At 37.6% G+C, this 27,821-nt stretch overlaps 1 protein-coding gene across 1 annotated transcript; it reads left to right on the top strand.

Moving 5' to 3' along the window:
• On the top strand, positions 1–27,167 carry LOC142619385 (sterol 3-beta-glucosyltransferase UGT80A2). Its single transcript, XM_075792473.1, has 14 exons — positions 1–550; positions 2,395–2,579; positions 2,657–2,899; positions 7,785–7,896; positions 10,435–10,605; positions 11,947–12,010; positions 12,181–12,238; positions 12,368–12,545; positions 13,887–14,017; positions 25,030–25,132; positions 25,228–25,304; positions 25,545–25,592; positions 25,687–25,836; positions 26,600–27,167. Exons 1-14 carry the CDS (start codon positions 424–426, stop codon positions 26,771–26,773), a joined length of 1,821 nt encoding a protein of 606 aa, XP_075648588.1. The 5' UTR covers positions 1–423; the 3' UTR covers positions 26,774–27,167.
• The last annotated feature ends 654 nt before the right edge of the window (positions 27,168–27,821 follow it).

The following is a 27,821-nucleotide window of genomic DNA, read 5'->3' as shown; positions in this document are numbered from 1 at the left end:
GAAGGGACAAGTTTACAAAATTTGGTCTTAAAAAAATAAAAATGATGGGAGCGGTTGAATAAAAATAATGACAAGTAGTGATGCGAACAGTTGTTGTAATACGTGTACGGTACCCTTTAATTACAGAGTTGAGTAGAGAGTAGAAAGAAAGAGAAAGAGAGCTATACAGACCGACAACAGAGAGAGGAAGGAGTCTCCACACCCTTCCAATTCCCACTTTCTCTTTCTCTCTCACTTTCTCGGCCGCTTTATTCGAGGAAGAAACAAAGAAATTGATAATAAAGTTTATTCTCCGTTGGAGTAGCAATTACAACACACACGCGCACACACGCGGTGTGTACTAAAGAGTCCGGTGGTGTTGGTGGTGGTGGTGCATGCTTATTTTAGATTAGTTGTTCGGATCTGGATCAGAGGAGGATTCCAATGGACAACAACAGCGGTCAGAGTCAGTTTGCCGATACCAAACAACTCGACTCCAATGGTTCCTTTAACTTCACCACCACCAACAACAACAACAACGGTGCCAGTGCCACAACCACCACCTCTTCAGGTCCAACTTTCCATTTCTTGCTTTTTAAATTATTTTTTTATGCTTGCTTATAAATTTCATCAATGCCTTTAATAAGTTAGGAGAGGCAATTTGGAAACCAAGCTTAATTTCTTCAATTTGCTAATTGTGTTGCTTTTGAGATGGTTGAAAACTGAAAAAATGTTGCTTTGCTAGGTATATTATTATAGAAATAAAATGGAAGACAAAGTGGAAGCAAGAGAAAGAAAGATCACATAGTAGAATTAGGATTTCTTTGCTTGTGTGCTAAGTAGGATTCGACTTTGGGCCTTGATATCTTTAACACGCAAGAGCTTACAAAGACTTTAAAATTTGTCAAACTTACTATAACATCTTAAGGAAGAAAACTTTCTGAATACCTCGAATTGGAGGATACAAAACTGCCAGGGAATCTTGCTATTGCATATGCCTGATCTTTTGTATCTGCTAGACTGTAGCTTCTAATACTCATATGCAGCTTGTACACATTTGACATTAGTTTAGAAGTTCCTTGTTCATCTTATACTGTAAAACTAGTTCAGATGCCCAAGCGATTGAATATTAAAGCAGATTTTGCTTAAGGAGTTGACCTATGATTGCATAACAGAATCCTTCGAGTAACAGCGGGAAAGCAAGTAGGATGATTGGAGGAGACAGTTTCTTTTGCTAATTTGACGTATTTTGTTTGTTTAGTAAGAATTGAAAAATAGAGGGCACAAAAGCTGAGTCTCTTTCTTGAAACAACAACATAGAATTGGGAAATTTTGAGACTTTTATTTATTTAATTTTTTGAAAAGAAGTTACAATAGATAACTAAACTAAAAACAACTGAATAAGGTGGTGTAGAAAAAAGCGTCTTGTTTTGTTTGTTTATTTTTTATTTTGGCTAGTAGGAACTCTTTTCTAGTAACAATTTGTGCCTTTCATCAGCTAGAGAAAGAGAGAGAAAGAGAGAGAGCGAGAGAGAGAGGCTGTTGCGGGACGGGGGGGAAGGAGGAGTTGGATTGTGGGTTTCATGAGAAATTATAATGTCTGGCGGATTGATGGGGTTGCTTCTTTCCTCCATTTGCTAGAATCTTATATTCCTACTTGGGAGGTGGAAGATCAGATCAGATGGAAACTAAGGAGTAATGGGGATTTCACTGTGAGATCTTTTTTTGAGACCTTTTGTGGTTCATTTTCTCTATCTTTCTCTTGGGAAACCATACGGAGGATTAAGGCTCCTTGTAGAGTTTCATTTTTGTGTGGACAGCGGATTGTAAGGAAAATTATTACTTGTGATAACCTTATTAAGAAATGGGTTATGCAACGGTGAGTTGGTGTTATTTGTGTTGATGCAATGGGGATATTGTGGACCACCTCTTGATACATTGCAGTGTGGTGTTTGACTTATGGTGTTATGTTATTAGGATGTTTAGGATTCGGTGTGTATGGAGAAGGTTCTTGATTTATTATGTGGATGGTGGATTGGGGGATCTAATTGTTTGTCAGCTGTTTGGAACCTTGTTCCCTTATGTGTGCTATGGATTATCTGGAGGGAAAGAAATCGACGCACTTTTGAAGTTGTGGAGCGCACGTCAACTTAATTGCTAGCATTTTTCATTAGTTTTCTTTATGAGTGGTCCTTTGCTTTGGATCTTACGGATAGTACTTTTGTTTAAGATTTCAGAGTCAATTCATAAGTAAATATTTTTTTGATTGTAATTCTTTAGGCTACTTCATGTCTTTTTTCATAAAGTAGTCTCTTTTCAATAAAATTATTCTTTCCGAGAGAGAGAGTATATTTGGGACTTATTATTTAATTCTTTTGTAATTATATTAATGCATATTGTATATTCTTTGTTCAGGGGCTGCTAGCCAGAATCATTCTGAAGTAAATACCTTGCCGGTTGAGATATTAAACGTTGACAAACTGGAATCTGCGGGACCGATTAAGTTGGAAAGATCAAAAACTGAGAGGCATAGACATCATAATATACTTGCTGAAGAAGCAGCACAAATTTTTGACGACTCAATTTCTGTCCAGCAGAAGGTGAATTTTACGTCAGGTTGCTTGAAACTTTCCCCCCCCAGTATAGTGTGACCTGGATCTTTTATTGAATTGTGCAGCTAAAACTTTTGAATAGAATAGCTACAGTAAAAGATGATGGAACTGTAGAATTTGAAGTTCCAGCTGATGTTGAACCCCAAGATATTGGTGTTGGCTCTGTGGGTGCTAGCACTGATCCTGTGGATGATGAGCCTCTTGATGCAACAGACCTTCAGTACATACCACCATTGCAAGTAGTAATGCTTATTGTGGGTACACGTGGAGATGTTCAGCCGTTTATTGCAATTGGAAAACGTTTGCAGGTTTTGAGACTTTCTAATCTTCACAAGCTTATTGTCCTGTTATTCTAAGTATATATTATTTGTGAAAAATCTTTTAGGATTTTTTTTTGATAGGTTACAATCTTTTAGGCTTTTGACCATTACTGGTATGATTTTGATGTGATTACATGTTAGCTATGCCAGTTGTGCAGAAAAGTGCAATGTAGGTCTAAACCTTATGATTGCTGTACAACCATAGCTTAGTTATACGCATGCCAAATTCATGTAATCTACCCTAAAAAGATTTATCAGGAAGAAACTTTTAGCAGACTTAAAAATTTAATTGGAAAATGTTGGAAACATGCTTTGCATTGGGTTTACAATTACATGAAGAGTCTCTTCTCTCCTTTTTATTTGGATAGGTAATAAAAATTCAATTAAAGAAACAGCATGGAAAGGGGTGTAACCCTAGTACATGGGTAGTATACAAAGGAGATGCTCAAGAAAAAAGAAATAAAAATAAATTCTAAATACAAGAAAAGTTAATGAAAGATCAAGGTATCCAAGACCTCTAGAAGTCTGAATTAGAAAAAGTATTAGAAGCATTAGAGGTAGAAGTCCATTAATATATGGTCTTCAAAGCTAAGAACTTCAACTTCATTGAGTTTAGCACTTTCCCCTCAAAGCAGTGAGATTTTCTCTTTATCCAAAGATGATATTAACTCCCATCACTACTTATTAAAAAAAAAAAAAAAAACTCCCATCACTGAGTAAGACACTACCCAAGAAACACCAAACAAGTAGAAAACCAAAGGCATTCTTTAGCCATCGCATAATGGAGGAAAAGATGAGCCATAATTTCTTACTATCTTTTACACACACCACTCTATAATAATTATCTCTTGCTTCATTAGATTAGTCGTAGTCAGAGTCTTTCCTAATATCACTCCCCACAAGAAGAAAGACACTCTTTGCGGTGCACAAACTTTCCAAATGCTTTACCAAGGAAAATAATTCCTCTTTTTTTTTTTTGATAAGTAACGTGAGAAATTTTATTGGAAAAAACCAACCAAGTACACTGGAAGTGTGCTAGAGTGGCACAAATCAAGAGCCCAGATTACATTGATCAATAAGATCAGAGAGAGAAAGCAAGTATAAAAAGGCAAAACTACACTCCAATCAAGGAGAGTACGAAAAAAGAAAGATTTAATGTCAAGAATAGACCGTTCACAAATCTCAAAGCATCTAGCATTTCGCTCTTGCCATAAGCACAAAAACAAACAATGCGGCACAAACCTCCGTAAATCTATATTTTGATGCCTACCAAACTTGCTCTGCCAAGAAGCTAGCAACTCACTAACTTTATATGGCATAACCCAATGAATACCAAATAAACAAAAAACCATGGACCACAACTCATAAGCTATAGGACATTGAAGGAGAAGGTGATCCACTAATTCCCCACACCTGTTACACATAAAACACTACTCTATCACTGCAATATTCCCTTCCAAAGATTATCTGTAGTTAAGATCTTACCTAAGGCAGTAGTCCAAGAAAAGAATGCTACTCTAGGAGGAACCTTCGATTTCCACGCCATTTTCCAAGAGAAATCAATGACAGTAGGAGATAATGAGTGATAGAAACCTCGAACCTTGAACCTCAAACCCTCTACTCAAAGCTAGCTTCCAGCAAAGTCTGTCATCACTAACACCTCACACATTTATGGAATAAAGCACATCCCAAAACAAATCGATCGATGCTTCCTCCCAATCCCGCAGAAGATGACGAAACCGAATGTCCCAATGTTGTCGCCCATTAGAGAACTGCATAACCTCTGACACTAAAGACTCCTTATTTCGACTAACATTGTACAATTCTGGAAATGCTACCTTAAGAGAACAACCCTACACCATTTATCCTCCTAAAACTTTACTCTAGTATCATCACCCACATCAAACCGAAGGAATTTAGAAAAGTCCAACCAACCACTTCTAATGGATTTCCACAAACTAACACCATAAGTCCCTATCACCAGTTTGGTGCACCATCCACCCCCTCTATCCCCATATTTTGCCCCAAACTTCCTTCAAAGGGTATCTATCTCCGTTCCATAACGAGTCCAAAGATTCCAATTCCCCATCATGTGCTGCTCGAATAAAAATTTAGTGCCAATGATGGATAACACCCTCTTTATCTCTAGCAATTTGAAAAATTTCTGGATAACAATCCTTAAAGAGCCCATCCCCCCATCAGCGATCATGCTAAAACTGAATTCTATCCCCTGTTTCTACCTCAAACTTCACAAGTATAGTTTGTGGCCATCCCTTACTAATATACCTCCAAAGACCCACAAGTATAGTTTGTGGGCTATGGTGTTCAGATTGTTTGAAGTGAGCTGAGTTATGCCGCAATTTGTAGTGGGGCTTTTAGTATGTTGGAAAGGCAGATTTGGTTGTCATCGAAATGGGTATATATGGTTGATTGTTCCTCATTGCTTACGGTGGTGTCTTTGGAGAGAGGAAAATAGTAGGTGCTTTGAAGATAAGGAGAGATCAATATCAGACTTGAAGCTATTTTTCTTTAGAACTTTAATGGATTGGTTGGCTGCATTGCGGAACCAATCATTTTTATCTTTTCTTGATTTCCTAGATTCTTGTAATTTTTGTTCTTAATTTTTTGACCCCTTGTACACTCCTTGTGCATTAGGGTGCTCCCCTTTTTGATATCAATAAACTTATTACTTATCAAAAAAAAAAAAAAAAACTCCAAAGACTCACACCATAGGTCACTCTCAGGGGCTGTGCTCCAACCATCCTGCAAAAGCCCATATTAGTGGCAACCACCCTACGCCATGATAAATTTATTTCCACTCCAAAATGCCAACTATTTCCCTATCAGCCTTTGATTAAAAATCATCAAACATCTAATCTCCAAACCTTCCACCCGAGTGTCATAAAAACATAAATTCCAGTTGACAAGATGGAATTTTTTGACATCTGCCGAACCACCCTTGGGAAATCACTTTGAATCCTCTCTGTATTATAAGCCACACTAGTTGGAAGAGGGTATAAAGACATGAAGTATGTAAGCCTGCCCATTTTTTGAGAGATGAATCTTCTTCTGCACTGCTAATCGCTTCTCCATACATTCAAGAATGCCATCCCATATAGTTAAGCTTTGAATCGCCCCTAGAGGCAGGCCCAAATATTTCAGAGGTAAGGCCGGAATTTCACATCTAAGGATATCCGCTAATACACCCATAATCTCAATCTCTCCTATAAGGACCATTTCAGATTTACCTAGATTTATCGTCAACCCAAAGACTGCTTCAAAAAGCAAAAGAGTACAACAAAGATACCGTGATTTTTTCAGCATCGCATCACACAATGAGTGTCACCTGCAAAAAGGAAATGTGATATCTTCATCGTATCAGTGTTTGCCTATACTGAGAACCTTTATAAGAAATTTCCTTCCTCTGCCCTTGACAACATTAGACTAAAGCTTCCATCATAAAAACAAAAAGAAGTGGAGACCTTTGCCGCAAACCCCTGGGACTCGCAAAAAAGTCAATTGAAGTCCCATTCACAAGCACTGAAAACTGGATATTAGAAATACAAGAATACATCCACTTCAACCATTGTCCCCAAAACCATATCTGCTTAGTATTAATTGGAGAAAATCCCAATTTTACAAGATCATAGGTTTTCTCTGAATCAAGTTTGCAAAGCACCCCAAGATTTCTTTCCCTAATCCTACATTCCAAACATTCAATCAAGACACAGTGTAGTTGTCTTTCATGAATAAAAACATGTTGGGTGCTGAGCTCCCTCAGAACAGTCTTCCACCTATTGGTAAATACCTTAGCCAAAGTTTTGTACCCACTTCCAATGAGACTGATGGGTCTAAAATCCTTAATATTCACTGCCCCCTACTTTTTTAGTAATAAGGGCAATAAATGTAGCATTTAGACTTTTCCCAAAGCCACCGCTGGCATGGAAGTAGTTGAAAAAACTTATAATGTCATCCCTCACCACACTCTAGCATGCCTGGAAAAAAGTCATTGTAAAGCCATCTGGATTCGGTGCCTTGTCCCCATTTATATTTGTAAGGGCCTGGAAAATCTCAGCCTCTTCAAAAGTTAAAGCTGAATCTAGAGCACTGAAATGCGCCATCTAAATGTAGCCTCCACTTATTTGACTTTATGTATGGCCCATTATAGAACTCTACAATCTCCTTCCTAATCCTTCTTGATCATTAATGTTATTCCCCTCCACTTGCAACTAACCAATATGATTGTGTTGTCTATGTGAGTTAGCCAACTGCTGAAAGAACTTAGTATTGCAATCATGTTCTTTTATCCAAACTGCTTGTGACTTTTGTCTTCAATTGATTTCTTCCATCATAATGATTTTCTCAAGCTTGGCCTTTGCATCATCTCTGCCTGATCTCATCTCTGTTGACAATGGCATGTCCTCTAAGCGATATGGAATCTTTATTTTGGCATTCTATCATTGTTTTTAATGGGAGGCCTAATGTATTGATTTCCTTCAAACCTCAAGGGAGGAGTGTCATTTGCCTTTTTTGGGGCTAAGTGTCATTCTCCCGAACCTCAAGGGAGGTTTTTGTAATTTACCAAAAAAAAAAAAAAAAACTGAAGTTTTTTGGATAGAATGAGTAATAGATACTTCATGTACAGTGGTGACACCTTTGCTTTTGGTTAAATTGAGTAGAACCTTCTTTCCAAGCACTTTTAATGTTGATTTGTGCTTATGTTTTTTTCAAAGATAAGAAGAATACATGAATAAAATTCAATGTTCAGTTTTATATGTTTTCATACATGTCTATATTTATATTTTTATATATATGTTGGCCACTCAAGATATTGCTAGAGGTAATCTGATTTACAAGAATATTTCCCATGCAGGACTATGGCCATCGTGTTAGACTAGCAACTCATTCAAATTTCAAAGAGTTTGTCTTGACTGCTGGGTTGGAGTTTTACCCTCTAGGAGGAGATCCGAAAGTTCTTGCTGGTTGTATGTACCTAAATGCGCTTTTTATGTTGGAATTATCTTGGTGATCTCATGTGGTCTTGTTATGACTCTATGCTGTCTTGTCAAAGTAGTTAGATATCTCTTAGTTGAGAAATGGCTCAAAGTAGTTACATATCTCTTATGTGAGATTGAGAAGCACTGGTTGGGAAATGGCTTTCACTAAGTGCTTGACACATAAGTTGCTTTAGTGGTGTTTTTGTGGCATTTCTGAGGAACACTCTTATGATGCTTTCACTTTTATCATACCATTGCTTCTTTTTAAATATGATGCTTGTCAAGTTCTTTAGATGACATTTTATGCTCATAAGAGTATTCCACTATGAATTAACAGAATATATCAACTTACACACACACACACACACACACACACACACACACACAACAAAACTGGTAGAAATTTTTATTACTATTTTTTTTTTTGATATTGTAGAGAACCTTTTTTAAAGAAGAGCCATTTGGAGAAATTTTTATTTCTATTGTTAAATTACCAATTGTCCCTGTTAAAGTTTGGGTTTATGTTGATGTAATGGCTCAAGAGGCCCAATTATGTTGTAAGCCGATATATGGCTAATCATAGCTTCTAGTGTCTATATATACGCTATTAAGGGTTCACTGTAATTGTTGACTTGAGTATAAAGTAAAGATGTATCTACTAGGGCTTTATGCTTTGGATGTAGGCCTTTGGCTGAATCATGTAATTCCTCGTGTTCTTCTCTCTTTCTTGCTTCTATTTCTATAAATTATTTTATTCTCGTCTTTTACATGGTATTAGAGCCACTTTCTTGTGGCCAATTGCTTTTGCTTGTTGTTACTGTTGTTCTCGGTGTTTGGTTGTTTGTGCAACCTTCAGATCTAAGTTTGTGTTGTTGCTGATGATTGTTGCTGGTTGCTGTTGGTGTGGTTGTGGTTGTTGATGGTAGTTGTTGGTGGTAGTTGTTGTTCTCGGCAGATTGGAGTTGTTGGTTGTTCTCATTGGTTGGTCAATCTTGGTAGTTTTTTGTAGCTACCATTATTGGTTGTTCTTGTCTTCTTGCCTTGTTTCTGTCACTGGTGGCTGTCTTCATTGCGAATCTGGCTTGAAGAAACATATTTGACTTGCAACCCAACTTAGTAGATCTTGGTGGTTGGCCTCTTTTTTTGTTGTTCTTGGCTGATTGGTGGTGGTTTCCGACCATCCTCCACTGATCTTGGTTGTTTTTGGTGTTCTCGGCATTTCTTGGTGGCCCTTTTGTTTTTGGCACGTTCTTGGTAGATCCTGTACTCAATGGGTTTCAGCTTGTCCTGGTGGTTTTCCGGTCATGGAGGTGCTCGTTGGAGGTCATGGTGGCCTTTTCCCGGTCCCTCAGTAGGTTCCAATGGTTTTAGTGGTGGTTTTCTTGGTGGTTCTTGCCACAGGTTTTGTTGGTTGTCAGTGTAGTGGTCACCAGTAAGCCGCCAATGTTGGTTGTTGGTAGGAGTTGACAAGGAATACCCTTGTTTGGTTCACGATGTGAGCTATTCCCTTTCTAGGATAAGGATAACGTAATCCCGGATAGGTATAAAACTTGTTTGGTGGATTAGGAGTTGTTTGGGTACAAGTTTTGTCTATTCCCTATCCAGATATTTTTCATCAGTTTTATTGTTTGGGTATAGGTTTTGGCTGTCCCCTTATCCATGATAAGGATAACCTAACCCCTATAAAAACGCTTTTTGGTTTCCTGTTTGGAATTGAAGGCTGCAGCCAGTTCTTCTTGTTTTCTGGTTGGTTTAGCTTCAATTTTGGCCAGTTCACATCGTTGTTTCAACTTGAGGGGGAGTGTTAAGTGTTGGGTTTATGTTGATATAATGGTCCAAGAGGCCAGTTATGCTGTAAGCCCATGTAGGGCTAACCCTAACTTCTAGTCTCTATATATATCTATATTGACAATGTTAAGGGTTGCTTTTACTTCTCTATATTGTTTTTTTCTTGTCTTTAAGAGTCCCAAAAGCTTAAAGCTATTAGGAAATTGTGAATTTAATCATTTAACCATAATTCTAACACTCTTCTCACGTGGGATTTTTAACATTTTAAATGGGAGGTAGAGTGGAGACAGGGATCGAACCTAAGATCTCTTGCTTTAATGCCATGTTAAATTACCGATGGTTTCAAAAGTTTTAAGCTTTTAGGAAATGTTGAATTTAATCACTTAACTATAATTCCAACAACTATTATTATTAACTATAATTCCAACAATTATTATTATTATTTATGCTCATAATAGTATTTTACTATGAATAAGCAAAATATATCAACTTACACACGCACATAACAAAACCAATAGAAAGTTTTATTACTATTATCATTAATATGAATTTGCACAGTATGTCAACCCAACTAAACTGCTGTGTTTGAGATTATTTACAAGATGATGATGATGATTATTATTATTATTATTATTATTATTGTGATGGTGATGGTGATGATGTTTCATTTGATATTAATTTTGGAACTTGAAAGACATTTGTTAACTGCACTAATTCCAAAGTTCTTTTGTCAAATAGATATGGTGAAAAATAAAGGATTCTTGCCATCGGGGCCTTCTGAGATACCTATTCAACGAAATCAAATGAAGGATATTATCTATTCTTTACTTTCAGCTTGCAGAGACCCTGATATGGATACTAATGTCGCCTTTAAAGCGGATGCAATCATTGCCAATCCCCCGGCGTACGGTTAGATCTTTGTCACTTTTGCATCTGTTTGTGAACATTCTCTTTTATTTGAATAATAAATTTTATTAGGAGAGTCCTCAGGTAAACAGGGTGTTACAAAGGGTTCACTTAAAATTATAATTAGAAATTCAAAAGATTAAGAAATTTTAAAAGAGGAAAATAATATACTTCCAAACTCGGCCATCCAATCTTAAAAAGATCTTGTCTTTGCATTTATTACACAAGAATATCTTTTGTGGTCCCCAATCATTTTTGATATCGAAGTTCGCTTTCGATCCTGATCATGAAGTTCTTATTTTTTTTTTAATGAAATTAATGTGTTTTTAATTAATTTTGGGAAGGATTAATAACTTTGGAAAAAAAAAAAGAATAAAAAGTTCAGATTGTTTATTGCATAATTAGTTGTAAAGGTAATATCCTCTTAGGAATCATAGGGCTAACAAATGTTTCCTTGGCTTCTTGGTGATGGGAGTGATTTGGAAGATTGAACTATATAGGAGGAACTTAGAAAATAGTTCATTCAAAGAAGTTCGCATTTGGTGGCTACATGCTTCGGACATCTAATAAGTCATTGAAATACCACATTATTAAATTGGGAGAGGATTTGCTGCATACCAGTATGCAGCAATTGCTGCATATTGGGTTAGGTGGCAGCAAAAAATAAGTGACAAGTGTCCAAGGGTCCACCTGTTCATGTGCATTGCACATGACCCATGGACACTTGTTGCTTCATTCTGCTGCCACCTAACCCAATTTGCAGCAATTGCTGCATACTGGTATGCAGCAAATCCTCTCCCTATTAAATTTACCTTTTTACATTTAAGATTGTAATACAGTGTGTGTGTATATATATATATATATATTTTCCCCATAGTAGAGAAAATGGAATTGGCATTACATGCAAAAAGTCTATAAAATAATAAAACTGTTTGTGAAGTTAGTTATACGTTTTGAACAATTTGGTTTACTTTGGGGCTGAATTGCCATGGAGGACTTAAAATTTCCAAAAAATTTTAAATTCTGATTTCAGAATGTAAAATTTTTGTAATTACTTGAATTTGAACTTTGAAGCCATTTTTTTTAACATAAATCTCAACCTGATTGACTTTAAGATTCATTTCAAAATGATTTAAATTGAATTTTGTGAATTTCAAAACATAAATGTTGATGATATGTTGGTTTTACCAAGGTTAAGCTAAAATTTGTTATTTTTCTCCCCATTGTATGGAAATTGATTGTGGTGGCACCTGATTGTTTTTTAATGTCCAACAGTTAATTCAACTTAAGCTTATATTTCCTTGTTTCTTATTCTCCTCGTAACCATTATAAATACTTCTTTAGGTCATACCCATGTAGCAGAGGCACTGAAAGTACCAATTCATATATTTTTCACGATGCCATGGACGTAAGTCTTGTCTGGGTAAAGGAATCTTACTGATTTATGTATTGTTTTTAACTGTTTTCTGGTTTTCAGTTCATATTTTCTTCATGGATTGTACTGGTCATATGTTGTTAATGTACTGTAATGGGAAAATTTTGAAATGCATTGTGTGTGTTTTACTTTTTTCATACCAGGCCAACTAGCGAATTTCCACATCCTTTGTCCCGTGTGAAGCAACAAGCTGGATATAGGGTGAGTCTACTGATTTATTTCCTTTTGTTGTCATTTATTTTTCCTCCCCAATTTTTCTTTAGCTTCACCACCTTTTCCAGTTATGTAGCAATTTCACTTTTGGCCCCATGCTCCTCCCCCCCTTTTCAGCTGTCATATCAAATTGTCGACTCCTTGATTTGGCTTGGAATTCGGGATATGATCAATGATGTTAGGAAGAAAAAGCTGAAGCTTCGTCCTGTAACATACTTAAGTGGTTCACAGGGCTCTGATTCTGATATTCCACATGGATATATATGGAGTCCTCACCTTGTTCCTAAACCAAAAGGTGGTTGCTTTTGATTTCAATCATGTTTTATTCCACTTCCAATCATATAATACGGGATCCATCTGTTACCATTTCAGGTTAAACTACATAATTTTTTTATCCATGTTCCCATGAAAATTGTACGAACATGTGGTTTTTCAATCTGGTATTTTAAGTAACAACTTATACATGATTCTGGAAGAAAAGAAATCTTGGTTAAACATAGCCATAAGATGGTAGCTTTCTATCTTTTGGGAAACAAATTTGATAAAAAAGTAGCTGCTCTGAGTTGCCATGTGGTGTGTGCGCAACTGTGCTATTTGCGTATTTTATTCCATTTTTGCTCTCTTTTACTTGGGGCGTCTTTGGTATACTATAATGATTGTTACTTAGGAATGGGAATAAGTATTACATGGAATACAAGAAGTTGCAATGGAAAAACTATTCCTATGCATTTGTTTGGTGATAACACAGTAATACAACACTGAGTCTGCATTTCACAGCTTTGGTCCCACTTATTATATCATTCAATATGCATAAATTAAATAATTTTATAATTAATATCAAAGTCATTTGTTAACATTGTTATCTCTATTAATATTTTTTTAAAAAAAAGACAGCACATCTCTCTTCAATATTAGATTCTATTAAATGACACATGCATCTGCTTGATTTTAATTTTTTTTATAAGGTACACATTAATTATATATATATATATATAATATACATGTTTCATAAAAAGGTTAATACATATTTGAAATATTTGAAATTTAGATTAATACATCATAAAAAGAGTTTGTAAATTTTTTTAAAAATTAAATTTCTTACCATAATATAAATTGATTATGAGAGAGAGGCAAGAGCCAATTATGTTTTTTTTGGGGGAATTGTTATTTTTTAAGATATCACGTGACTAAGAAATAGCTATTACAGACCTATTGGTAAGGAATAACTATTCCACATTTTAGTGAATAACTATTAATAAGTAATTGCTGTTACTTGTAATGAAAATGAAACAAAAATACTGAACAAGCAATGGAATAGCTATTCCATTCCTGAATTTATTATTGCATACCAAATGTACCCTTATTGTTCTCCCAAGTGTAATTGGATGAAGGATTTTTAGATAATAGTTCAATAAATTGGTATATGCATGTTCTTTGACTGACTTTTTGAAAAAAAATCCATGTTCTTTGATGCAATCTTGTTGGTTCTTTTCTCCATTTTCCTTTTGTTATTGTTTGAGTTAATCAGCAATTACTTTTATTGAAACAACATATTCTGCATAATCATTGCAACATGAGCAGACATGAATTTTGATGCAAGCATGTGATATCTGGATGTTGTATTTTTGGTTTGCAGATTGGGGACCTAAGGTTGATGTGGTAGGATTTTGCTTCCTTGATCTTGCATCAAATTATGAACCTCCTGAATCACTTGTAAAATGGCTCGAAGCTGGTGACAAGCCTATTTATATAGGATTTGGTAGTCTTGTGAGTTTGACTTCCTATTTTTCTCATTAATTTATATATTCCCTCTTAAATATATATATATATATATATATATAGGTGAATCTCACTGTTGAAACTGTCATAATGAATAATCAATTCATTATATATGCCAAAGATGAGTCGTTATATAATCAACTTGTCGTGGGCATCAGTGGGTCTTAAATCCATGACCTCACCTTCCGCCATGCACTAACAAGGGGAAGGGGTGCCGTTTGAACTATAGCTAATTGGCTATTTAGAACTATGTTGGAAATGGAGATTCTAAGCACGTCCTTGGACTTAGGATGCTAGAATAATCCTCAAAAGTAGCGCTCACCATTTAAGGATTAGTTGTATCAATTGAGCTTTACAAGTATTTCTTACTTGATTACTTTTCTAACTATTTCCTCTTCGTATGGGATTACCAATGCAATTGTTGTTCTACCATTAAGTATTCAAAAAATTTAAATATTTTAGTATGTGTTGAACTTAGATTTTCTTTTAAAGTTCAATTGATTGTAAGTTTCTAAAAGATGTACGGCTGGTGATTGTGCATTTTAGGTGATTGACCCTGACACTAGTTTTATTATTGATATGCAAATCGTGATATGCCCTCATGGGTGGAAAATATAATGAAAATAGGAAAAATACAAAATTATTTATCTAATATTTTCTGAACACTACCTGTCAAATTGAGGTGAAGATATTTCATTTTTAGCTTGCTTAAAATAACTCATTTTGTTAAGTTGCCTGTTATGATGGAGGAAATTGGTGAAAATGAAGGCTATTTTAGAAAGCTAAGTTGCTTAGAGAAAAGAATGAATGAACTAGCTCTTCAAGAGACACACTTTTGGAATAATACCTCACAGGTAGATATTTCTTGGATTCAAATTCAACTAGTTACAATGAGTGCAGCCTTTCTTATTTATAGTTACATAAGCAAGCTGTTGAGTTAATTGCAAGGAGCGTCAAAATAGGAGGGCTGGCTGGTTAGGGAAAGGTTTGACTGTGGAAATAAATGAATTTGGTATGAGGCGGGTGTCTTGGCAACGTTACAGGGGTGATAAGCAAGCTGTAAAGTGGGTGGCACGTAAGGATCACTCTGCCCAGGCTGTGAATAAAGGAATGGACAATGGGCCTTCTGAAGCCCATGCAGCTAAGTGTTATTCTGGCCCATTATTGAATAGCCCATTTGTTTTTGAGGCAGGGGCTTGCTCCAAGCAGCCTGAAAACAATTCCAGCCCAGATATTACGGGCCCATTTGTTGGGGATGGTAAGTTAGAGTCCAGCGATTCAGGCCAGAGTTCATTCGCGATGGGTGCGAGTGCTAAGGTGCTCCTAGCGAGTCCGGTGATTGACTCTTTACCACAAAGTAGGCTGACGGTGGCTCCGATGGTCAATAGGGGCTCGGTTTCTTCCACATCGGCACCGGAAAGTACTGGCGGAAGTGGGTCGAGCATGCCGATGAGCTCGAGCTGGCTTACCCAGTGCCCCGTCGTGCCGTTATTGACAGCGGAAGTGGGCCAAGTTGACGGTGAAGTGGTTTCAGCACCGCTAGCTACGAATTGTCCTTCGGTGGAGCTGCCGGAGACGGAGGGGTTGTCTGCAGGGGACCTGCTAGAAAAGATGGTGGAGAGGTCGTCATCTCCGGCGACAACGAAGGATGTGGATGATGAACTATTTGGTCAGGAGGCAAGAGTGACGGAGCAGGAGGCTTCTGATGGTAAGGTGGTACTTCATCCTTCTCCCTCTATTAGGGATTGGGTCAGTGATTTGGACAAATCATGGGGTAATTCCAAAGAATGGATGCTCCAGTTGCGGGATGGTCGACAAGTAGTGATTCCGTTATCCCTATATCTTTCTCCAGAAAGTGGGTCGGAATGCTCATTCACTGATGTAGAGACTGTAATAGGTAATGGTTCTTTTATCAATGACAGTCAGATGGTTAGTTGGGTAGAGGACTGTGATGGGTTAGTTGATACTTGGTCTATTGTTAAGGAGGCAGAGGAGGAGATGGGGGATTTTCATGTGAGGCCGATGAATTGGGAGTGTAGTGGCAAGCCTCTAGATGTGGTACCTCTAGCCACAGAAGTTCCTTTGGAATTGGAGTGTAGTTCTGAGCCGGGGGGTAGGTGTATGGAGTCGATTGATGGTGATAATTTATCACAATGGGTAACAAATCGGATTAAGGCTTTTAGAAAATCAGTGGGCACTTCGTTGGAAGGTTTTGAGGAGCAGATTACGGGTTTATTGCTGGCTATAGAGGCTAGGAAAAAGGATAAAAAGCTTAAGGCAGTTAATGATCATATGAAACATGGCAGGTCAGGGCAGAAAGGTCAGCGGGAGTTGAAGAATTTATTGACATCTATGAATGTCGAGGTTGGTTCATCGAAACAGAGGAATGTAAGTAAGGAGAGGGCTGTGGTGGTTCACCAATGAATTTGAAGATTATTGCTTGGAATGTTAAAGGGCTGAATGATCGGGATAAAAGGCTTCGGGTTCGTAATTTGGTCAGGAGATGGAAGCCGGATGTTATTTGCCTTCAAGAAACTAAAATGGAGTTGATAACTAGAGCTGTGATTCATAGTCTGTGGAGGGGTCAACATGTTGATTGGTCTTATCTAGGCTCTTGTGGAGCTTCTGGGGGGGTGTTACTGATGTGGGATACACGGGTTGTGAATAAAGAGGAGGAAGCTGTGGGGCGTTTTTCAGTTTCTTGTAGATTTACATGTGTGTCAGATCAATTTGTTTGGGCTCTTTCTGGCATTTATGGTCCTAATTCTGTGAGAGAAAGAAGGTTCTTGTGGGAAGAATTATGTGGTTTGAACAGTTGGTGGAATGTCCCATGGTGTGTGGGTGGTGACTTTAATGTGGTAAGGTTTCCTTCTGAGCGTTCTGGTGCAACCTCTTTTACTGCGGCTATGCGGGAGTTTTCCCATTTTATTTCTGAGCAAGGCCTCATGGATATCCCACTTCAAGGGGGATATTTCACTTGGTCTAATGCTCGTGAGGTTGCTTCGAAGGCTAGGCTGGATAGGTTTTTGTTTTCTGCAGATTGGGATGATAAGTTTCCATCTGTTTCTCAACAACGCTTGCCTAGGCTGTTATCTGATCATTTCCCGATTGTTCTTGAGGGTGGTTCTTTTCAGAGAGGTAGGACCGTTTCGTTTTGAGAATATGTGGCTTAAAGAGGAGGGTTTCGTGGAGAGGGTGCGCGCTTGGTGGGAATCTTATAATGTCCAAGGAGCGCCGAGTTTTGTGTTGGCCACTAAATTGAAGCTTTTGAAAAATGACCTGAAGAAATGGAATGTGGAGGATTTTGGAAATGTTGAGGATCGGGTGAGAAAATTGTGGCAAGAGCTTAATGATTTAGAGATGATTTGAGGATAGTCGAGATTTAGTTGTGGAGGAAAGGCTGGAGTTGGAGAGAGTTCGAGGTGAATTAGAAAAAGTTACTTTGATGGAGGAAATCTGTTGGAGGCAGAAGTCTAGAGTCCTTTGTATTAGAGAAGGAGACAGGAATACCAAATTCTTTCATTGTATAGCTAACTCTCACAGAAGAGTTAATTCCATTGATAGGCTTATGGTGGATGGAGAATTGTCCTCAGATCAGGAGGCTATAGCAGGTGGTATTTCTCATTTCTATAGGCAGCTTTATGCTAAAACTGTGGCTCATAGACCTTTATTAGATGATGTGGAGTTCTCTTGTATCTCGGAGGAGGATGCAATTTGGCTAGATAGGCCATTTGATGAGGAAGAGGTGTTTGGGGTAATTAGTGACTTTAAGGGTGATAAGGCTCCTGGCCCGGATGGTTTCTCTATGGCGTTCTTTCAGTCTTGTTGGTGTATTTTGAAAGCTGAAATTATGGCAGTGTTCCAAAATTTTTATACTCGGGCTGTGTTTGAGAAGAGCCTTAACGCTTCTTTCCTTGTTCTTATTCCTAAAAAGGTGGATGCTGTGGAGATTAAGGATTTTCGGCCTATTAGCTTAGTTGGTGGGATCTATAAGATTATTTCTAAAGTGTTGGCCAATCGGCTCAGAAGGGTGGCACATGGGCTTATCTCAAATTCTCAGAATGCATTTGTGAAAGGTAGACAGATTCTGGACTCTTTTTTGATTGCTTCAGAATGTATTGATAGTAGATTGAAGTTAGGTGTTCTAGGAGTGTTGTGTAAGTTGGATGTGGAGAAGGCATATGACCATGTGAGTTGGGGTTTCTTAATGTATATGCTTCAGCGATGTGGGTTTTCAGAGAAATGGAGAAAATGGATAATGTGTTGCATATCTACTGTTAAATTCTCCATTCTGATCAATGGTAGTCCTTTTGATTTTTTTGGTAGTACTAGGGGGATTCGGCAAGGGGACCCCTTGTCTCCGTTGCTATTTGACATTGTTATGGAGGGTTTGAGTCGTATGTTGGAAGTGGCTGCTATGACTGGTTAGTTTTCAGGCTTCTCTGTAGGTAATACAGTTGGTAACTCGGTGATGGTGTCTCATCTTTTGTTTGCTGATGACACTCTTATCTTTTGTGATGCTGATCACTCGCATATAGCGTGTTTGAGAGCAATCCTGGCTAGATTTGAGGAGGTCTCAGGTTTAAGGATTAATTTGGGAAAATCTGAGTTGGTCCCTATAGGGGTGGTTTACAATATGGATGTTTTGGTGGGGATGTTGGGTTGTAGGCAATCCTCTCTTCCATTGAGATACTTGGGGCTACCATTAGGAGCTAAGTTTAGGGAGTTGTCAATTTGGAACCCTATTCTGGAGAAGATGGAAAGGAGATTAGCAGGGTGGAAGAGGTTGTATCTATCTAAGGGGGGTAAGGTAACTCTTATTAAAAGTACCCTTTCCTCCTTACCTACATATTTCCTTTCCCTTCTGCCTTTACCTGGGAAGATGGCACATCGTATGGAGAAGCTACAACGAGATTTTTTGTGGAGTGGTATTAATGGTGAATCTAAATTACACTTGGTCAGTTGGGCTCAGGTTTGTAAACCGATGCAGGTTGGAGGGTTGGGTATTAGAAGTTTGAGGAGTTTTAATGCTGCCTTGTTAGGGAAATGGTTATGGAGGTATGGTTTGGAGACCGATGCTCTTTGGAGGAGGGTTATAGAAATGAAATATGGGAATGATTGGGGTGGTTGGTGCACAAAAAAGGTGACCAGTGCTTATGGCGTTAGTTTGTGGAGACATATTAGGAGTGGTTGGATGAGTTTTTCTAAACTAATTCGGTATGATGTAGGGGATGGTACTCGAGTGAAGTTTTGGAAGCATGTATGGTGCAGAGATCGTACTCTCCAAGAGGCTTTTCCGGAGCTCTATTGTATTTGTCGAATAAAGGATTCTTCAATAGCGGAGATTATGTGTTGGTCTGGTGGGAGGATTCATTGGGATGCTAAATTTCGTCGTCCTCCACAAGATTGGGAACAAGAATCTTTTGATTGTTTCATGGATATGGTTTACTCTTCGACGGTAAGGGGATTGGGTCCGGATCGGTTGTGTTGGAAGCCAGCAAGGAGTAGAGGTTTTGAGGTTCGAGGATTCTATCTTTCTTTCTACCCTCATAGCATCTTATCATTCCCTTGGAAGTTGATTTGGAAATCGAAGGTTCCTCCAAGGGTAGCTTTCTTTTCGTGGGTTGCTTCTTTAGGTAAGATTTTAACAACAGATAATCTTCGTAAACGCCGCGTGATTGTTCTTAATTGGTGCTACATGTGTAAGAATTGTGGGGAGTCGGTGGATCATCTTCTTCTTCATTGCCCCATTGCTTGTGAGTTGTGGTCGTTGGTGTTTTGCTTGTTTGGAATTCATTGGGTTATGCCTCAGAAGGTTATTGAGTTGTTTGAGTCGTAGCAAGGTAAGTTTGGAAGACATAGAAATATAGAGTTGTGGAGAATTGTGCCTCATTGCGTGTTATGGTGTCTTTGGCGCGAAAGGAATGCGAGATGCTTTGAGGGCTGTGAACACTCTATGTTAGAGATTAAGTCTTCTTTCTTACACACTCTACTAGATTGGAGTGTGGTTTTTTGTCATTTTTCTTGTTCTTCCATTCCTATTTTACTTGATCGTTGTAATCTTGGTTTTTGATTTATGCCCCCATAGTACATTCCCAATGTACTCGGGTTGGCTATTCTTCATTTTTTAATAAAATTTTGTCGTTACTTATCAAAAAAAAATTGCAAGAACCTACCATGTGGCTGTCATGTGAATGGCCAAAGCTTAACAAACTTCTCTAACTAATTGATAGGCTATTGCACTTATCACTAACAATCTTGTCAACTAACTAACTTTCTGTTATAAGTAAAAGAAACTACTTATCATACGACATAAGCACTAGTAAACAGCTAGCTTTAAAAATGAATTGCATTAGGACTATCCCTCTTTGGATCACACTTGTCCTCAAGTGTGGCTAGTTGTAAGCTGATCTGGTGCATGATAGGGCAGCGAGTGATGCATATTGAAGCTTTTGGAGATGTGCATATGATCTGATAGTTCCACTGATCTGCATTCTTGTTAGTTATTGTATCAAGCTGCTGCATCATGCTAGAGATTAAGGACTGTTGCTGCTTTGTGTACAGGCTGCAAGTGAAAGCAGCCATGTAGATGCTCTTGCATCCAACCTTTTTCATTTTGACTAATGGTTTGGGGCTAGCTTTCCCCTTCTTTGGTTGCAATGTGTAACAATCTCGTTTCTTGTATAAGCTGAATGTGTTGCTCCTTCCACCTGGAATGGTTTGATATGGACATGATCTTTCACACCCAAGTAAGAGATGGCAAACATCCATGGTTGTCACATCCAAAAGAACATAATCTTGAAAGTCATTAATTAAGAGCACTAAGCACTTTCTTGAATCTCTAACTTCACCTCCTTTCTTGAAGCGAGATAGTTTTTGTGGTTGGGGCTGTTCTTGATTCTTTGATTCATGATTGTTCAAAACTTCTAGTGACCCCATATCCTTGTAACTACTTCTTCTAAGCCACTCTTCATCCTCCATTTCTTTCTTTGGAACTTGCAAGACGTTTGTTACTAGTGATAAATCCTATTCTTCATCTATATGAGCATCTACTTCTTCTTCCACTTATTGATCATATATGGGTTCTTGAATGCACTTCTCTCCTTTATTGTCTTCACCTATCAATACCTATAACACATTTCTTCTTCTTCATATTGATCATACATGGGTGCATTCATCAACATATCTTCTTTGGGAGCTAGAAAGGTGTTATCAAGGATTAAAGCTATTCCTTCTTTTCATGTATTGGCTGCCTTTGATCAATCAGATGCCGCATTAACAAAAAAAACACATTGCTGCATTTCCCTTATTTGTCTTGGTCAGCCAAGAATCATTTCTGTAGATAGCTTGCATATAGTTGAAAGGCAGAAGTTGCTTTTGCAATTTCCTCTTCATTTTGAACCATTCTTGGATCTTTCCTTTATTACTCCTAATTCTCTGAACTTGGAGTTGTTCCCACCAGGCTGAAGCTCTCGCTCTCAGCTTGATAGAGACCTACTTCACCTTCTTGTAATCTTAGACTTCTTAACACTCAAATATCCTCTCGATTTGATTCAACCAGTCTTCAAATTCTTCAGGATTCAGGCTCCCTTGGAATTTTGTAAGGTCAACTTTGATGTTTGGCTCCCATTTTGGCTCCTCTTTGAGGAACTTGCAAATGTACAAGACCTGGCCTTGGTTCTTGCACTGGCACTTGCTGATTTCCTCTCACAGATTGGCCAAATGCATTGTTGAAGTTGTTGTTGCTATCTGTATCAGCATCTTCAGATTGTTCACTATCACTTATGTGATGATGAAGTTGACTTCTCCTTACTTCCTCAGTCAAGGCAGCAAGATGCCCTATTACTTCCATGATGATGAGTGCAAGGATTGAATCTTGAATAGGTTATGCTGTAAAATAGAAAGGACAAGAAAGAACTTGAATTCCCAGATGGATCACAAGTTCTCATACCAAATTATGATGGGGGAAATTAGTGAAAAGGAAGGCTGTTTTAGAAAGCTAAGTTGGTTAGAGAAAAGAAAGAATGAACTTGCTCTTCAAGAGACACTCTTGGAATAATACCTCATAAGTAGAGATTTCTTGGATTCAATTTCAACTAGTTACAATGACGGCAACCTTGCTTATTTATAGTTACATAAGCAAGCTGTTGAGTTAGTTACAAGAACCTACCATGTGGTTGCCATGTGATTGGCCAAAGCTTAACAAACTTCTCTAACTAACTGATAGGCTATTGCACTTATCACTAACAATCTATCAACTAACTTTTTATTACTAGTAAAAGGAACTACTTATCATATTACATAAGCACTAGTAAATAGCTAGCTTACTAATTTTAATTGACTAAGGAAACCTAAATCTAAATGACTTGTAAAATCCCAATTATTGAATTTCAATAATAACCTTGGCTCTAGGAAATAAAATAAAATACACCTCTACCTCCACATGGCATTGCTCTGTCAGGCTTTCGCCCATTGCGGAAAATTCCCTACTGCTACCTGCCCCATAGGAGTTTGGGTTGTGTCTCAGTTCCAATGTGGCTGATCATCCACTCAGACCAGCTACTAATCATTTCCTTGGTAAGAATAGCCTTAGGAATTAGCTAATTGGACGTGAGCCTCTTCTTTGGCGGATCCTCATTTTGCTCCTCAGCCTACGGGGTATTAGTAGCAACCGTTTCCAGTTGTTGTTCCCTCCTAAGGGCAGGTTCTTACATGTTACTCACCCGTCCGCCACTGTAAACACCCTTTCATTCGACTTGCATGTGTTAAGCATACCGCCAGTGTTCATCCTAAGCTAGGATTGAACTCTCCATGAGATTCATAGTCGCATTACTTATAACTTCCTTGTTCATAATCAAAATGGATTCGGAACTATCTTTCATTCTAAGGCATAACTTGTATCCATTTGCTTTAGATTTGCTTGGAGTTCGCTCCTAGAGATATAGCCATCCTTACGTCCTCATGTCAATCCCACAAGCCTTTTATCCATTCTCATTCGATCATGATGGGGGAGCAAGTCAAAATAGAAAACTTACATTGGGTTTAGGGATAATTAGGCTTGTTTTGATGACTTCTACCACGTCAAGGAGACACTCTACTACTGAGTTATATCCTCTGCTCAAGTTTCCAATCTCAATGGTGGCAACAAAACACGAGGGTTGCGCTTGTTGTGGGACTTAACCTAACCTAACATCTTTCAGCATTGGCTGACGATAGCCATGTACCACTTGTGTCCATGTTCCCAAAGGCACCCTGCTCTTTCAAGAGGATTCGTGGCATGCCAAATGCTGGTGAGGTTCTTCTCCTTACATTGAATTAAACCACATGCTCCACCGCTTGTGCAGGCCCCCATCAATTCCTTTGAGTTTATTCTTGCGAAGTGTTTGGATCTATTATGAAAATCAATAGGCGCTCAATGGACCTTTCTTGGATTCCAAGATTTGAGGGAAATGATAGGCTGCATTGGTGTCTTAGAGGAAGTGGTAAGTTTGATATTTGCACTCATTATAGGAAATTAGAGGTATTAACTCCCCATTTCCTTGGAATGGCATCTGGACCTCGAAAATTCCTAGGAGAGTTGCTTTCTTTGTGTGGGAAGCGGCATGGAATCAGATACTTGCTTTGGACAATCTTATGAGGAGGGGTCTGCCTTTAGCAAATTGGTGCTGAATGTATAGAAAGGAGGGAGAATCAGTAGACCATCTCTAACTGGATTGTGATGTTGCCCATGCCTTTTGGGAAGCATGGTTTGAACATTTGGAACTTAATGCCGGGATGTGTGATGTGGATTATTTGGAAGAAATGGAACCCTGCTGCTCGTTTGAAAATTCTGGGAGCTCCTTGGACTAGTTAAAATCTGTGTTACACCGGACCCTCTATGATTGGTCCAGGAGCTGGGGATTCACTGATAGTTCATCCTTTTTTTTTTCCCAGCTTCTCTTAGACTTCCTTTATGACCTCTTTGTATATTCTGTTCCCGTGCGTTCATTATCATGAACTCCTAGTCTCTTTTGTTTTGTCTAATAAAATTGCTTATTTACTTATTATAAAAAAAAAAAAAAAAAAAACAGCTTGACAGCACAATGCCCACAAGGATGCATAGGAAATATTCATGGACCATTAAAGAATGATTTGGTTTAGATGAAGACCCTAAGACCTCTGTAGATAAAAGGCAAAAGAAATTGGGTTGGGGCTCAAATGATTTGGCATGATGGCCCATTGTTTGAGTGAAGATGATAAGGGCATGGGGCTGAGTGGACTTGTGATGACAAAGTCATGGAGCAAACCTTCAGTAGTTCAGTGAACGCTCTATTTTTGTTGTTGCGTTCCTGCCTTGATTTTGCTTTCATTTTTTATATTATATTTTTAAAGAGTAATCTTTTCTACCAAGTCTCTCATAGCCATGATCTTTGAAGTAGAGAAATTTAAATCGTGCTGTCCTTTGGTGCATCTTCCAAAGTGGCAATGTGATTTTAACATGAAACTTGGGTCCAAATTTCTTTGGTTAATTGACTACTGCATGTGTTGAAATCATAAATTATGCATTGGTATTATTATTGTTCCCCCAGTATTTTTTGGTTGTTGTTGGTATCATTAATATAGAATGTAATGTTGGATTTGTTACAGGAACTGAACTAGTCCATTTTGTTTTAAATAGGATATTAAATCAGTTTCATGCTTTATGTGGTACAACCAACTTGTTTTTTAAATTGACATGCAAAGAATGATTTTTGTTAAGGTTTATTTTTCATGGAAGTCTAACACCACTCAGTTAAATGTCATATTTTATTTGAAAGGAGTCATAAAAGGACCTTAGTTGAATTTGGATGTTCCTACACGTGAGAATTGATTCTCCAAAAGGACAGTCATGACATGTGAATTTTATTAAGTTCCTAGCTTTCTGCACTTGACTTCTTCCTGAATTACGTTTTATGTCTCCTCTTTTGGATAGAGTTTTATCTTTCCTGAACTTTCTATAAATTTATTTATTTTTATGTCAGCCTGTTGAAGAGCCTGAGAAAATGACCCAAATTATTGTGGAGGCATTGGAAACCACTAAACAGAGGGGCATCATTAACAAGGGCTGGGGTGGACTTGGGAATTGTAAGTCTTACTTACCATTTTAAAGAGCTCTGTTTGGTTCTTATGTTATCTTTTGTGTATACTGGTTTATTTGGCTAAATTTAGCTTCCTTCCAGTGGCAGAACCAAAGGATTTCATATACTTATTGGAAAACTGCCCTCATGACTGGCTATTCTTACAGTGCAAGGCTGTGGTAAGGCTTAGATATTTATAGTTTTGCCATTTCTAGATCCGTAGTTACAGAAGTTTCCTAGATATGACAATGGCCCAAATTAACCTGGCCCAGACAAGTTTTACAATGGCAAAGTTTATTTTTTGGCCATGCTCAGGCTTGACAGCTGTTGGCCTGGTTCTTTTGTTGGCTCTTCGTTTTCAATAATCTTCCAGTATGTAATTGGCAAATTTTTATCCCTTTTTCCCTTGTTGCTTTCAGGTGCATCATGGAGGTGCTGGAACAACAGCTGCTGGTCTTAGAGCTGCGGTAATGTCTTAATAGCTAACTGTGTTCGAGATGCTTTGAGTTCCATGTAATTGGTTTCCGGCTTATTGTGATCCTTTTTGTTTTTTCTATGTAGTGCCCAACAACCATCGTGCCTTTCTTTGGTGACCAACCTTTCTGGGGAGACCGAGTCAATGCAAGAGGAGTAGGTCCTCCACCCATTCCTGTTGATGAATTTACTCTTCCCAAGTTGGTTGAAGCAATAAATTTTATGCTAGATCCCAAGGTAATTCTTTATTTCTGAAAAAGGTACATAGTGTTATCCAAATTTGCATCTGGTTATGGTAAAGGTGCCTTGATTAAGAAATATTCTATATGTAGAATATGTTTTGGCTTGTAAAACTAAATTCATTGTAAGCAGCATGCAAAAAGTTAATCTAGCTGCTCTAGGGTAGACCATAGCTACAAAGTAATTAAGTTCTTACTTTATACTCATCTTGAATATAGAACATATAAATGCAACTGTAGGTTCTCTCCCCCTTCCCTCCTCTTTTACCTTCAGTTTGATTGATGGGATGACATAATAGCTGGTTACCTCTTAACAGTCTTGACTCTTGAGTACTAAAACTCCTTGACTTCCCCAATGAGGAGCTCTGGTCAGGTGTCAAGAGTACCACTATTGTTTTAGAGCATTTAATTTATAATTCACATTTGTTATTTGAGTACTAAAACTCGAATTCCCCAACAAGGAACTTTGGTTAGGTGTCAAGAGTACCGCACTTGTTTTAGAGCATGTAATTTATAATTCACATTTTTGTTAACCTCTATGTAAAGGTTCTCATGGATGTGTATCTTTGTTTTCGGTTTCCAACTTCATTTTAAGTTGGTAACTGGAAAGTAAATCTAACTTTCCTGCTACAACTGTGTTTTTCACTTGATGTAAATTAACTAGTGAAACCTTTTGGTACTCGTGAAAAGGTTTATAGTTACAATGGATTAGAACGTGTAAACTACTAGCACGTGATGCACTTACCTAAGAATCATTACAGGTGAAAGAGCGTGCGGTTGAACTTGCGAAGGCCATGGAAAACGAGGACGGTGTGACTGGAGCAGTGAAAGCCTTCTTCAAGCATCTTCCTTTCAAAAAGCCAGAGCCAGAGCCAGAGCCAGAACCGGTGACATCAAGTTTTTTCTCTTTAAGTAAATGTTTTGGTTGTGCTTGAATCTCGTTTAGCCCTTCCCATGTATTTCTTCACAGTATAGATGATGATAAGATGTCGTTGGCAGCATCACGTGTGTTCACTTCCAGAAAGTAAAATGGAGAGAGAAAAAAAAAAGATATAAAAAGAAAGAAAGGAAAATATGAAAGTAAAAGGGAAAGGGAAGAAAGGAACTGCTTGGGGATCTTGTCAGTAGAATCCCATTCCCACTTCAAGAGTTGTAATTATTTGTATTTTTTCCAGTCAATATATATTCACTTCTAGAACCCCCCCCCCCAATTTTTATTTTCACCGTAGAGATGAAATTTACAATAATTGTATTGTACCGGCATACATTCAGAGTTGATTATTTTGCGTTTCTTTGATAGCATATTCAGAGTTGATTATTTGGCGTGTTTCTTTGATAGTGTCTTCTCGCTCTTGATACCATTCGCTCTTTGATACCATCCTTGTATCTCTTCTGGCCCTGTAATTTTTCATAATCGGAGGATAATTAGAGGAAAGGAAAAATATTTTAGTTGTAAATAATTTTCTTATATATATATATGAGTTGGGTTTAAGCAATGTTATACCACTTAATATTTATTTATTGGATGCAAATTTTGACAAATTTACCGATGAATATTACGTTATCCTCGTATATTCTAATTGCTTACAAAATTTCAAAATAATCTAAGATCAATAACTAAATCATCAATTATATATTTGAAGTGCAAGTTTTTCTAGTTCAAAATTATGTATGAAAGATGAGTTGATGGATTAAATAGTAAATAATGTATAATTAATTTGAAATTTGGCATGTGTGTTAAGAATGTAGAGTGTGTAAATCAATTAATAAAATTTTAAATTATTTATCAAATAAAAAGTTATTAGATGATGTAACATTCTTTAAAGTTACATTAGATGTAATTTGAATCCATTCGGGATGGTTTAAGTTAAACTTAATATAACTTGAAATAATAGTGTTATATCACTTAATATTTTTTGAATTATTATTTTTTGATTCTATTATTTTTGGCATTTACCTCTTTTCTTCTTAGAACACGTGGGA

This window comes from Castanea sativa, chromosome 12 (genome assembly GCF_040712315.1).
Source record: "Castanea sativa cultivar Marrone di Chiusa Pesio chromosome 12, ASM4071231v1".
In the NCBI taxonomy this organism is placed as follows: domain Eukaryota; kingdom Viridiplantae; phylum Streptophyta; class Magnoliopsida; order Fagales; family Fagaceae; genus Castanea; species Castanea sativa.
Note: the sequence above shows the minus strand (reverse complement) of the source record. Positions and strands in the feature narration are given on the sequence as shown.

Bases quoted from the DNA above. Each gene is read 5' to 3' on its own strand.
- LOC142619385 (XM_075792473.1), top strand. From the start codon at position 424: ATGGACAACAACAGCGGTCAGAGTCAGTTTGCCGATACCAAACAACTC. The intron at 10,606-11,946 runs GTTAGATCTTTG...ATACTTCTTTAG, and splicing joins TGCCAATCCCCCGGCGTACG to GTCATACCCATGTAGCAGAG. The intron at 12,239-12,367 runs GTGAGTCTACTG...CCCCCTTTTCAG, and splicing joins AGCAACAAGCTGGATATAGG to CTGTCATATCAAATTGTCGA.